The sequence below is a fragment of the Pieris napi genome, chromosome 3 (assembly GCF_905475465.1).
Source record: "Pieris napi chromosome 3, ilPieNapi1.2, whole genome shotgun sequence".
Taxonomy (NCBI): domain Eukaryota; kingdom Metazoa; phylum Arthropoda; class Insecta; order Lepidoptera; family Pieridae; genus Pieris; species Pieris napi.
The window spans coordinates 6,202,282-6,214,923 of NC_062236.1; the positions used below are offsets into that span (position 1 = coordinate 6,202,282).

General features: G+C 36.8%; 1 protein-coding gene across 3 annotated transcripts; it reads left to right on the top strand.

Moving 5' to 3' along the window:
* The first annotated feature begins 426 nt into the window (after positions 1-426).
* On the top strand, positions 427-12,338 carry LOC125063250 (zinc finger MIZ domain-containing protein 1). Of its 3 annotated transcripts, none has more exons than XM_047669592.1 (11): positions 427-762; positions 1,189-1,337; positions 4,764-4,893; positions 5,344-6,127; positions 6,384-6,516; positions 6,597-6,807; positions 7,283-7,620; positions 8,040-8,187; positions 8,512-8,847; positions 9,242-9,442; positions 9,703-12,338. In XM_047669592.1, exons 3-11 carry the CDS (start codon positions 4,795-4,797, stop codon positions 9,862-9,864), a joined length of 2,412 nt encoding a protein of 803 aa, XP_047525548.1. In that variant the 5' UTR covers positions 427-762; positions 1,189-1,337; positions 4,764-4,794; the 3' UTR covers positions 9,865-12,338. The 3 variants fall into 3 exon arrangements, with proteins under 3 accessions (XP_047525548.1, XP_047525549.1, XP_047525550.1); XM_047669593.1 differs by having other exon boundaries at positions 4,767-4,893; XM_047669594.1 differs by lacking the exons at positions 427-762; positions 1,189-1,337 and having other exon boundaries at positions 4,764-4,790; positions 4,836-4,893.
* Positions 12,339-12,642: the final 304 nt, after the last annotated feature.

Sequence of the window (12,642 nt, forward strand, 5' to 3'; positions counted from 1 at the left end):
GGCCCGATAACGATTCGCATCGGACAAAAAATATGTCAGTGAGCATTTATTTGGCCAAGCTCAGATTTAGTTATATTTAATAAAAGTGTTACGAGTAAGTGAAAACAATACTAATAGTGCATAATTTAACCGCCTATCATGTATTCATTAACATAACTAATGACTTGTGCTACACTATACTGCGACTATCACACTCGCAGTATCGCGCTCGATTGAGGACCGTTACGTGAAATGAAATGTCGAGTGCGCGGGGTGGAGCATGAAACCGTCATGACGACGATGCCGTCCGAGCTAGGCCGAGCGCAGAGTGCCGAGACGACGACACAAGCGGGGGACGAGGTGGTGCGCCACTTTATCGCAGCGGAGCGGCAACGTCGCGCGGGGTGGATTCCCCCCGCGGCGTAACCTCTCACTCACCGTCGCCGGTTTACCAGCCAGTGTTACCTTTGACGGTCGAACGTGTGGTTGTCTGATGCCAGTGACGTCGACGTCGACGCTCGTGCAACACGTCTATAATGTTACGAAGAACTCAGTCGGACTCGTGAGTGAATGATAATATTAATTTATTATCAACCATACCTGGAACACAGTGACAAATATTGACCTTACCTTGGATTTGGATTTTTAATCACCTGTGCAGTGGCAAAATAAAAATTAAAAACAGTGCAGTGAACCGAAGGATTACAAGTGACATAACGTGGATTGATGCAAAAATTTGTGATCTCTGTGGAAATATTTAAACAAAAGTGGATGTCGTAAAAGGTGTGTTTCGCATAATGGAAATTACAAAAAAAATATAACCAAATTAAGAACAAAAAAGGATATAAAACTAAATTAAAGTTGCAGTCAACAATTTTTTGGATACGTTGAACGGTGCAAGTTTTGTACAAGTCCAAATTCCTTGCGTGCTTTTTAAGTGCTGGCATATTATAAATTTTCTAAAGAAATTTATCAAAAAGTAAAAATTAAAAAAAGTATTTAAAATAGTCTCATTAAAAGTTATCGTAAACAAAAAAAATACATCCAAAACTTTGTGAAACTTGCACACATACGTTCTCTAATTTGTTGACATTGCAATGCACAAGGATCCAGTAAACGTGAGCTGATGAAAGAAATTGCGAACGTGAAAAATGTGCTAGAAGTCTGGCTTACAAAAAAGAGATTGTATAGAGCTCCATCGTGTTTCAGGAGGTGTTTTGAAACGGCAGGACGGCGAATTCTGCTAATACGGCTGCATACGCAGGACACAAAATTAGCTACTCGGGAGCCGCAGCTCCCGATACTGGAAAACAGAATTATTATCAAGAAAACATAGGATACAGAGTAAATACGCAAAGGTAAGTCTCTAGTCAGTACAGTGTGAAAATAAATAAGGTACTTGAAAATTAAACATGTTGACATGTCTGTTTTATTAAAAGTAATACGTTGTAAGAATATAGTGCAAATAATGCGAGAAAAGGTAGATTTGAAATATATATGTTGCTTAATGTTTAAATAAATAATAAAATATATTTTTTAAATGTCAGTTAAAATGTTATCTCTGAAATACTAAAAATTTCTATTAACAAAATACCTTAAAAAAAAAATTCATCCCTATTCAAAAATATGTGCATAAAATGATATCTTGAAATAAATTTATTTGCAAAACGTCTCGTTATCTGTTATCACACACGCTAAAAATACCAAAATAAACACTGACATAGGGCGTAAGTTTTTGTGTAACCTTTAAATCATTGTAATTAATAACGTTTAAATTATTAATTCTAATATTTATTAAATTTTGAAAATAATCTCGGCGCGCATCATTGCCATTATAATGAAAGAAACGAAATGTGCTCTTCCATTCACACGCACTATAACGCTTTCGGGCCCGTCAACGCACACTAGCATCTTGCACTCACACATCTATACATTACCCACACAATGACGCCGACACGCACACAAGCGAGCGATGGGAATGCAAGCGGTGACTGCACTTTAGCTTACAATAAATACAAATAAACAAAACATTAACGCACTGGATTACTAGACAAGAATTTTAAAATCGTCGCTTAGCAGCTCGGCTAATTAATTTAATTGCAACTATAAAAAACATTTTCACACGGTATTTTAGGATACTATAATATATTTTATTAAAACTAAAGGTTAAACGTTACAAAAGCTAAGCAGGTGCTAAGTCGGGGCACGCAACTGCTTTGTTTTGTTCCCTATACAAACAACATAATATCATTGTTAAAATTACAAAACCAATAAGTTAATAATAATAAACGTAGGGCTCGAGGCTTGAATGAACAGAGGAAGCCGTGCATCGTGAGCAAAACAAAATATAAACGCGATAATAGACATCGCATTTACTTATCACGAGAATATTATTATAAAAACACTTAGAATCGTGGGAAAACATGTCAGTTTTTAACGGGTGAGTCGGTTGGGGGCGGATACCCGCCACTACTGCATGAATCCTACCACGTGCTTAATATTTTACAACGGATATCATCCAATACAATTGATTCAGCAGGTAAAAACGTAGCATCTAAGAACAAAATACGAACTATTGTATAGGTACGATGCTAGTTTATAAATTTTTGCTACAGTCGCAAACAAAGTACATTTATTACTTATCATAGCTATCGTCTCACATTGACGTGAACCTATTTGCCCTAACTGAACCGACCCTTCCCACTCATTGTCCCATACACCCCAGAACACTCGCCATTTATAACCCCCGGAATTCGCTCCTTGAAGCATGATTCATTCTCTCACAGCTCCGGGCGTCAATTGACGTGGATAAGATAAAATCAAAATTAATAACGCTTATAAATACCGTTATAATCGTATACAAATAAAACATATTTACTTGATTATAATTTTATATATTAAGTTTAGAATTTTGAATAAAAACCTCCGAAGAATGTCGTGATAATATGACGGTTCACGAATAGACAGAACGTAACGTGTACGTCAGAATAATCGATACAAACTATCATATCACATGTTAATGCTTTACCAATGAGCGCTCAAGCCACAATTTGAAGGATTAAAATAGGGGAGACCAACTGTCATTGAAAAGTCGCGTTGCTTGGGCTAAAATGCAACACTTGAAATGCATTATCGAACTGACTATTTCCAAATCAAACTTTTTAATATTACCCTTGTAAATAAAAAGGTTATATATTTCAAATTACTTCATTTGAGATATCAATTCCGCACGTGATTATCATCGCTGCCAATTAGCTAAGAATTCACCACGTCTGCGCAACAATCTAAAATTAACTGCAGCCTATGTATCAAAATATCTACGTTACTCGTACATCTCTCAATAGTATGCCAAACACCTTCCAGCTACTCGAAATAGCGATTTAATCATTTTGATTTATATTGCTTCCATTCTACTGGGACGCTACGATTTAAATATATCTTATGAAGGATAAGGAAAACGGCCGAATAAACCATATGCATGTAAAGCTCATTCCGAGAAACGCTCAAAAAGAATCACCGCGTTGGACGCCTGCATTGAAAGTCCCAAATATTTTGAAAGCAGCGTAAGTGATTCGGATGTGGTGATACAAATTCAACAAAAAGTTCGTCAGGATATGTTTTTTTTAGTTGCACACATTATGGTCGGCAACAAAAAGGGCAACTACAAAAAGATAAAAGACGACTAGCGATTTAGATACCTAAGGAAAGGGTCCTTGTAAATCACGTTTGCAGTGGATGAAAGGACTGAGTTAAGGAGTTGTTGACTGGTGTGATTATTTGGTGAACTCCTTGAGAATTTGTTATTTTTACAAAATCTAATCAACAAGGACAGGAATGCGATAGTATTTAAATATCTATTTATCGATGCATGGTTCTAATCATAAATAATATGACGTACATAAAAATGATGTAAAACATATTAAATATATCAGTCGTTTACAAGCTAAAATGCCTGTTACGCACACATACAGACAAGTAACAACAATAAGTAGCCCGTGCGAGTGTTTATTGAGCTTTTGTCGAATGGAAGTTATTAGAAAGGGCTCGGGAATTCGCCCCAAAAGCAGTTCACATGAGTTTTGTCTCCCACTCCAGCGCTATACAAAAAATCAAACATCCCGAGAGAAACACAGGGGTAACAACGCGTTATAGTCCATATTGATTTTTTGTCTCATTGTTCATGATATAATAAAATCATAGAGGTTTAAAAATGCCGGCGACGGTAGAATTTGGGTTGATATTGAGTCTGTGTTTATTAATAATAATGGACGTGTTAACGTGTGGAATGTAAAATGTTGGACTTCGCAAGGCCACTTGCAATAGAAACTACTCGATAGTCGCTACATCGTGCGCGAAATGAAATTTACTGCGCTGATTTATTTTTGCTAATGAAAATTGTAATTTTTTTGCTACTAATATTACAAGATTTACAAAAAGACATTGACGCTTTCAATTTTTGAATAGAAATTTCTTTAATCTTGTTGTAATTTGAATAACAAGTAGTTTCTGTTGTATTATGAGTTTTTGTTATGCTCGGCAGTGACCATACATTTTCTACCTGACACCCGATTTTTATGAGAGAATACCTACCCATTGCTGCATCAGTCTGCGTCTGTGCGTCTTCAAAAAAAACTTGACAATGGTTGAAAATGTCCGTTAAGAAATAGAATTTACATTAACATCGAATGGAGATCATTATAAAAATCCTTCTATTTTGCCAGCCATACAGTGTTATATAAGTATACGTAAACTAATAAGTAATTAATTAGGATATAAATTGCCAGCAGTTATGGGTGCCATGGCGGTTCGAACGCGATGAGCGGCGGGGGCGAGAACGCGCAGTTCGGCGCCACCGCCGCGATGGTCGCCGCGGCCACCACGGCCGCGATACAGGATTCACAGCCATTCTCGCAGGTAAACTCTATTGTATAATACCGTGCTCCAAATTCTAATCAATGTAGGTTAGCAATGTTGGTCAAGCGATATTCAAAGCTTTTAATTCGCAGGTTTTAATTAATCGGCTAAATCATAATTGTTTCTTATCACACAAGTGAAACAGATGCAATGCTCCATGCCATTGCTCCAAAGTTGAAGCGATATTTTCATAATGTCAGTAGTGATCTACACGTCACAGTAATGAATAGTAAAACATTACAAATTGTTGTAATTAGTCATAGATGTAAGTGCAAAACTCACCAAGCTTGCCAAAAGTATTAGATAGCCGCGCTTACGTCCGCTTAGTAACTGCTTGAGTACTAACGCGTACCTACTGATTAGGATACAGGAAAAACCCCATTCAATCCTCCAAAATTCTATATTGTATAGTGTAGAAATTTTAAATATATTTATCATTTTATGTTTCAGATGCAAAGCAATATGGCTATGGGTAATCCCCAATACAGTGCGATGAATGGCTACGGTCAGCAACGAAGCCATAACCCCGCCATGACAGGAATGGGCATGGGCAGTAACGGGGGAATGAATGGAATGAACGGCATGAATGGCATGACCGGCATGACTGGAATGGGCCAGATGGGTAATGCCTCCATGAACGGTATGAATCCGATGGCCCAGATGGCCAATATGGGCATGCATGCTAACATGATGCCGTCTCAAATGGGCCCTGCCCAAATGGGAGGGTCGACAAAGATGGGACCCGGCTACCAAAGGCGACACACGCCTTACCCAACGGGTACCATGCTGATGGGATCGCGAAAGAGTCAGTACATTGGTGGACAACCGGGTTTCGGACCCGGGCAATACCCGTCTGGATATGGCGGTCGACCTGGCTTCCAAGGCCAATACCCTCCGCAACAACCTCTGGGACCAAGTGGGAACTTCGGCCCGACGATGAGAGGGAACATCAGACAATCAACGCCGCCTTATTCCAATCAAGGGCAATACTATAACGGTGCTGTCCCGAACCATTTTCCTCAACATCAAGCTAATTCAGCACAGTATGCAGGGCAGTATAGTGGTCAATTCGCACAAGAGGTAGCAATGCGAACTAACAATTACCAACACAGTCCTGTACCTGGTAATCCAACGCCGCCTTTGACGCCAGCAAGCAGTATGCCACCGTACATTAGTCCCAATGCTGATGTAAAACCTCATTTCAACGAGCTCAAACCACCGATGGGTATGCAAAGTAAGTATTTTACCTGTACTTTCTCGCTGTAGAATATACATTTTTTTATAGAACCGGGAGCAAACACTCTCAATTCCAGAGGGCTCGCGAGTGTGTTGCCGGCCTTTTAAGAAATGGTACACTTTTTTTTGAAGAACCCTAAGTGGAATTAGTTTAGAAATATGTTCTTCAGTGGGTGTTTCCACATAGTGGTGGTCCGACAAAAACTTCCTTAAATATTAAACAGATTTCTAATTTTGCCTTTATTTATTTTCAGATGACGAGCTTCGACTAACATTCCCTGTAAGAGATGGTATCATCTTACCACCATTTAGATTAGAACATAATTTAGCAGTTAGCAATCACGTGTTTCAACTGAAGCCGACAGTCCATTCTACGTTAATATGGAGGTAAACATTTAAACAAAAGTTTTAAAAAAAAATTGTGGTAAAATTATTTGATATTAATGCTATAGGTATGTTGTCAACAGATCGGATCTAGAACTACAATTAAAATGTTTCCATCATGAAGACCGACAAATGAATACGAATTGGCCGGCGAGTGTTCAAGTTTCGGTGAACGCGACACCGCTTATGATAGACCGAGGGGAGAACAAAACCTCACATAAACCATTGTACCTGAAAGAAGTTTGTCAACCCGGGAGGAACACGATACAGATCACAGTGTCGGCTTGTTGTTGTGTAAGTATCATAATATTTAAATATACATCTGGACTTGGCTTGTGCTATGTGTTCTAGATGGGGCAAAGGGTGTCCACAGTTATTCTCAATTGTTTCGTCTTGAGCCTTGCGTAATATACATAACTTTTATTTTTTGTGTCTGTTAAATAATAGCAGAAAAATGTCTGAAGTATATGGAGAAATACTGTAAAAAACGTTAACATTTTGGAGTTTACTCCTTAAGAAACGATTTGAGTTACAAGGCCCGGTACGGAAATTTTATGAGGAGTAAAATCTAGTGTAACACGTAAAGTTGAGGCGTTATATAGAAAGAGACAAACATATATATCTGTAGGATTGAACGTGTAAAAGAATGAGATGGAATACTTTACACAGACTTTTCTATTTTGAATTCACGTTTTGACAGCCACGTTATTTCAATTATGTAAATTTTAAACTTACGTCAGAATTACTAATGTGAACTTCGTTGTTACAGTCTCACCTATTCGTCCTACAACTTGTGCATCGGCCGAGCGTACGAAGTGTTCTACAGGGATTATTAAGAAAGCGATTATTGACAGCGGACCATTGTATTGCTAAAATTAAGATGAACTTTAATCAAACGTCTAGTGGGAATAATGGTACTAATACCCCAAATGATAGAGATAGTATTGAACAAACTGCGTTAAAGGTATCGCTTAAGTGCCCGATAACGTTTAAGAAGATAACTTTACCTGCACGAGGGCACGAGTGTAAACACATACAGTGTTTTGACTTGGAATCATACCTTCAGCTTAACTGCGAGAGAGGATCGTGGAGATGTCCAGTTTGCAAGTAAGTTTCTCGTTAAAAATTATTTTGATTTTAAAATAAATCAAAGAAAACTTCTTCCCAATAGTGAAGTCTAGTGAAAACGTTTAGTTACATTTAATTTTAAATAAGTGGCGCTACAACCTCTTTAGGTCTGGGCCTCAGATTTCTGAATCTGTTTCATGATTTATTTATCTAGTAGGCAAGTAGGTGATCAGCCTCCTGTGCTTGACGAACGCCGTCGACTATGTTTGTGTCTAAGACATGTCGGTTTCCCTCACCGTTCTAGCGAATGTTAAATGCGCACATAGAAAGAAAGTCCATTGGTGCACAGCCGGGGATCGAACCTGCGACCTCAGGGATGAGAGTCTAGTCACATATAATAACGTTTTCTGAAAGTCAAGATAATTTCATGGAAAGCTAATTGCTTTGTGTTCTTACAGCAAACCAGCTCAATTAGAAGGACTAGAAGTTGACCAGTACATGTGGGGCATTCTCAATACTTTAAATACGTCGGATGTTGATGAAGTCACGATTGATAGTGGAGCGAATTGGAAAGCAGCAAAGAATTCAGCTAATCCTAGTATAAAGGTAAGTATTTTTTGTAAAAAAGTAAAGTGATAAAAAACATACATACGGGTTGTAAAGCAAAACCTACAAGAATTGATGATTAAACTTGGAGACAACTTTTATCTTCTTGTATTAACGAAATTTTTGGATAATCTTGATCTCTCATTTCGTGCTAAGTCCACTAAATTTGTCATCTTGATGTATTCTGACGTAAAAAGAAATAAATGGTCAGACAAAAAACGCAATAGGTTTTTGTCAGTATCGTTTAGAGAGATATATATTTATAGGTTTTGCTTGAAGCTTCACAAACCAAAAGAAATTATAACAAACGATTTAAAATTGCAGCAAGAAGACGACAGCAACGACAGCATGGGGAAACGAGGCAAGGCGATGTCTCCTGGCTCCATGAATATGCCAACTATGAACAATTGGGATATGAACCAGGCGTTATCACCATACTTACCTCCAGATATGAACACCATAGCAAGTGGCTCGATGATCTCTTCGTACAATCAGAGTAGTCAGAATAGAGCGTCAAGTTCGAATCAAAATTACGATTTTGGCATGAACAACGGACCGGGAAGTAATGAGTACGCCGGAAATGGCCCGCTCTCACACCTCAATGATAGTGTCAATTCCCTGGACCCTCTAAACGCGATGGAGAAGAGTCTCAACGAACAAGTAAGTTTTAATAATACCAGGAATGTTATTGAGGAAGGATTTTTTTAATAATATGAATAAATTTACATTCGCGCGATGAAAACCTCAATAGACACGTAACATTTTCGTAATTTAATAGTAAGTTAAGTTATGTATTAATATAAATTTACAAATATTTAACACAATTTTAAATTTAACCGACGTTTCGCGGTGACGGTTTTTTTTTGTCACCGAGACCACGCACGCTGTAAAGCACGCAAAACGTCGGTTAAATTTAAAATTATGTTAAATAATTGTAAATTTATAATAATACATAACTTTAATCCGGTTAAAATCTTTTTTATTTAAATTGTCAGCTAAGGAACTCCACACATATACCTCAATCACCATATTAAAATAATCTTACTTTCTTCAGATGCCCCACACACCTCACACACCACACACGCCTGGGTCCGCACATACCCCAGGTGGCGGTGGTGCGCACACACCAGGCTCCAGCCATACTCCAGGTCCTCCTTCCGTCGGGCATCATTCCCTCAATGATGTCGACATACCTGCTGATTTGAACTTTGATCCTGCAGCAGTTATTGATGGCGAGGGGACGGATAACCTTAATGTGAGTTGAATTATTTCCGTCATCGCGTCCATGGTTGTTTTGGTCAAATAAAAAAAAGTAGGACGAAAAAATGAGTATACAATACACCTTGCATAGAATAATGAAATTTCACACTTATTACCTGTGAACACTTTTGATTTGTTAGCAGGACAAAGAATTCATTATATTGTTGTATTGCTGGAATAGTTAAGTTTTCTACAATTAATTTTTAAGGTTAGATTTTTTCCTTGAGTGTGACTTATTAGTTATTTCTGCTGCAGTTGCTGCCAGAGACGAGTGTGGACCCCATGGAGTTGTTATCGTATCTAGACGCTCCGGCGCTAGGAGAACTACTTGCGACGCCGCCGTCGTCGTCATCTTCGGCAGGGTCACACCCCCCTCGCGCTCCTTCTTCGGACGATCTACTCGCGCTCTTCGAATGAGTCACAAGAATGTGCCTGGGCCCTTAGGCCTCGTATTCCAGATGAGTCCGTATCTAGTTTCGAACATCTATTTCTATGAAATGTTGACAGTGTTTACGACAAGTGAAGTACGTTTTGGAATATGGGCCTTAGATAGTAGCCCTCAGACATAGCGGAGAACTTTAAATCGAGTGGCCTACTTTGGCGCCTATTAAGCTCCTCGAGAGCTCCACATTGTGATATTAGATTTTAGTTTTTCCTCCACGAGCGTCGATGTCGAATGTCACCGTTTGTATTGACAGCGGCTGTCAGCTGTCATGAATCTCTAATGTCACGGTGACATTCGGCGTGGTCTAACGCAGCGTCTCGTTGAAACAACGACGCTGGGGAAATGTTATAGTTATATAGGTAAAGGTTTCGAAGGCCGTACCGCGGTGTGTATGTATGTTCCTCGCGTCAGTCACGCGCGCTATCATTGTTCTCAACGGAGTAAACAAATTAAATTAATTCTAAACTCGTTCAATGAAGTAATTCGTATTATAACGTGTATAGTTTACAATGTAAATAGTGAAATATTTTATTTTCCTAGTGGTTCCAGTTTAGTCAAGAGACCGCTAGCCAATATGTACATATAGTTTACGCGGCGGTCTCGAGTGGCATAATGAATATTATAGTTCCTATAGAAACTAAAGAACTATAACGTTCACTTGCCCCTTCAATGAAATATTCCTTAAAGTTTTCACATTTCTGCATTTTTAAATATTAAGATATGCTAGGAGCCGTGAGTATCATTGCTCAGGGATTGGGTGATATATTCTAAATGAGTTGTTTGAGATCAGTAACCGGTAACTGTTGTTACTAAACTATATTGTAAATGTGAGTGCAAAAACACTGTTAAATTATTTTGTGTTATGTGAATTGAAGAATGATAGAAATATATTTTAATTTCTATATTAAAAGAGTAATAATTAAATGTATTATTTGTAAATACCAATTTAGATAAGAATATTATATTATGACCTAGTTATATTTAGAACATGGCAGATACTTATATGATGGCCAGTTTTAGTGTAGTATTACTAAATTAAATGAAATCTACACATGGTTTTACATGTACAGAACACCAGAAAGTAATTTAAGCTTCAGAGTACAGATGACATTAGGTTTGTACTTAAACTTCTTAAATCCCTTAAATTATCTCTTGCATTTGCATTTACATACATTATTTAAACTCTGACAAAATTCAACCCATTATTTATGAATCTGAATCCTAATTGGCTCTTCTTTGTCTAAAATATCTAAATATATTGTTATCTGTACCCTGAAATGTCATCCGCAAACAATAGGTAATTCAAATAGATACATACAATTTAGTTAAAATTTTCTTCAAATTGTGCTCATCAATTCAAATTAATTTATTAAATCTCTTCGTGATCCGTAAACTAAAAGCAATAAGTAATAGTTAACAATAGTGACATTCTCCATTATTTCCTAAAATAATTGTTGTTTGATGATGAGCATAAAGTTGACAAAAGTTACTTATTTCACATATTTTCAAATGTTCAGTTGTATGTTTGCCTAAGCGCGCCATAGTCAAGATGTAAAAATGATTACAATTTTAATTACTGTAACAGAACTTCTTAGGTAACCTTTTTGTAGTTGTCACATAAAAGATAAAGATTCATTTACAGATACTTAACACTTTCTAAACATCTCTATATCTAAGATTCTTAAATGTAACTCTGTCGATTTTCTAACATTTGTAAAAATTGGTGATTTGTGCATCTTTAATACATGCTATGAATATGGGCGCCTCTTTAGATTAGTCACCTATTATGAAAACAATAAATTAGTATACATGAAGCGGTGATCAGTTTCCTCACGTAACTTTAATAAAACTACAAATTCCAAGTTAAGTATGGCAAAGGTATTGATCACTGCTTTAGAGTTAAACTTATAATACTTTTAAGGGACCTTCAATTCCAGTTAGCTAGTTCTATTTATTGTAGTTAATATGCTGTTGGATGGATCATTATATTGAGTCTTTGTATGACCAAATAGTAATTTTTTTACATGTTTACCTATTTTTTAGGTAAAATGAAAGTTTATATAAAATGAAAATATCATAAAAATGTAGAGCATATCACAGTAAACAGAAGACAAAGAGGATATTACATGATCCATCCAAATGAGTAAATTATTACAATATATTTTGTTGAATATTATAATGAACAGCTGTGGAGTTTGTAGATTTGACAAATTGTAAATCACAGCATTTGGAAATAAGTGAAACAGATATTCTAAATAATTATGCAACCCATGACCTATATCGAAAGCCAAATTGTAATGTAGAAAATCCCGAAATCGTTGTGAATACTAGAAACCTGGTACCCCTACTGAAATCATTTTTAAATATGTAAAATAAAAAACATAACATTTTTATGTTATTAAAAATAAAATGAATCTATAAAAATATAGTTGTTTTATTATTTCTATTTGTTATTGTTTTGTTTTATTTTACTAAATCCTTATATGAAATCAAGGAAATATTCAACTACAAATTAAATGCTTCATAATTTTATAGTACAGTCGACTCTCTGCATTAACGGCTGCCTAAAAATTTTGATTTTTGTCTTTAATTTGGTCAAGCCATCTAGTTTTTTTTTTTCATTCTTACCGCCATCTATGGAAGCTTATGGACAGTTTCTCAGTGGTATCGTTGGAAAACTGACAAAATATGTCACTGAGAAGTTGGTTGATTTTTGACGTTTGCGAAATTGACATCGAAGTGGAGTTGCT

What these genes read in the sequence shown, in the direction of transcription:
- LOC125063250 (XM_047669592.1), top strand. Translation starts at nt 4,795, where the DNA reads ATGAGCGGCGGGGGCGAGAACGCGCAGTTCGGCGCCACCGCCGCGATG. An exon ending in ATTCACAGCCATTCTCGCAG is followed by an intron (nt 4,894 to 5,343) that starts GTAAACTCTATT and finishes TTTATGTTTCAG; the next exon opens with ATGCAAAGCAATATGGCTAT. An exon ending in AGAAGAGTCTCAACGAACAA is followed by an intron (nt 8,848 to 9,241) that starts GTAAGTTTTAAT and finishes TACTTTCTTCAG; the next exon opens with ATGCCCCACACACCTCACAC.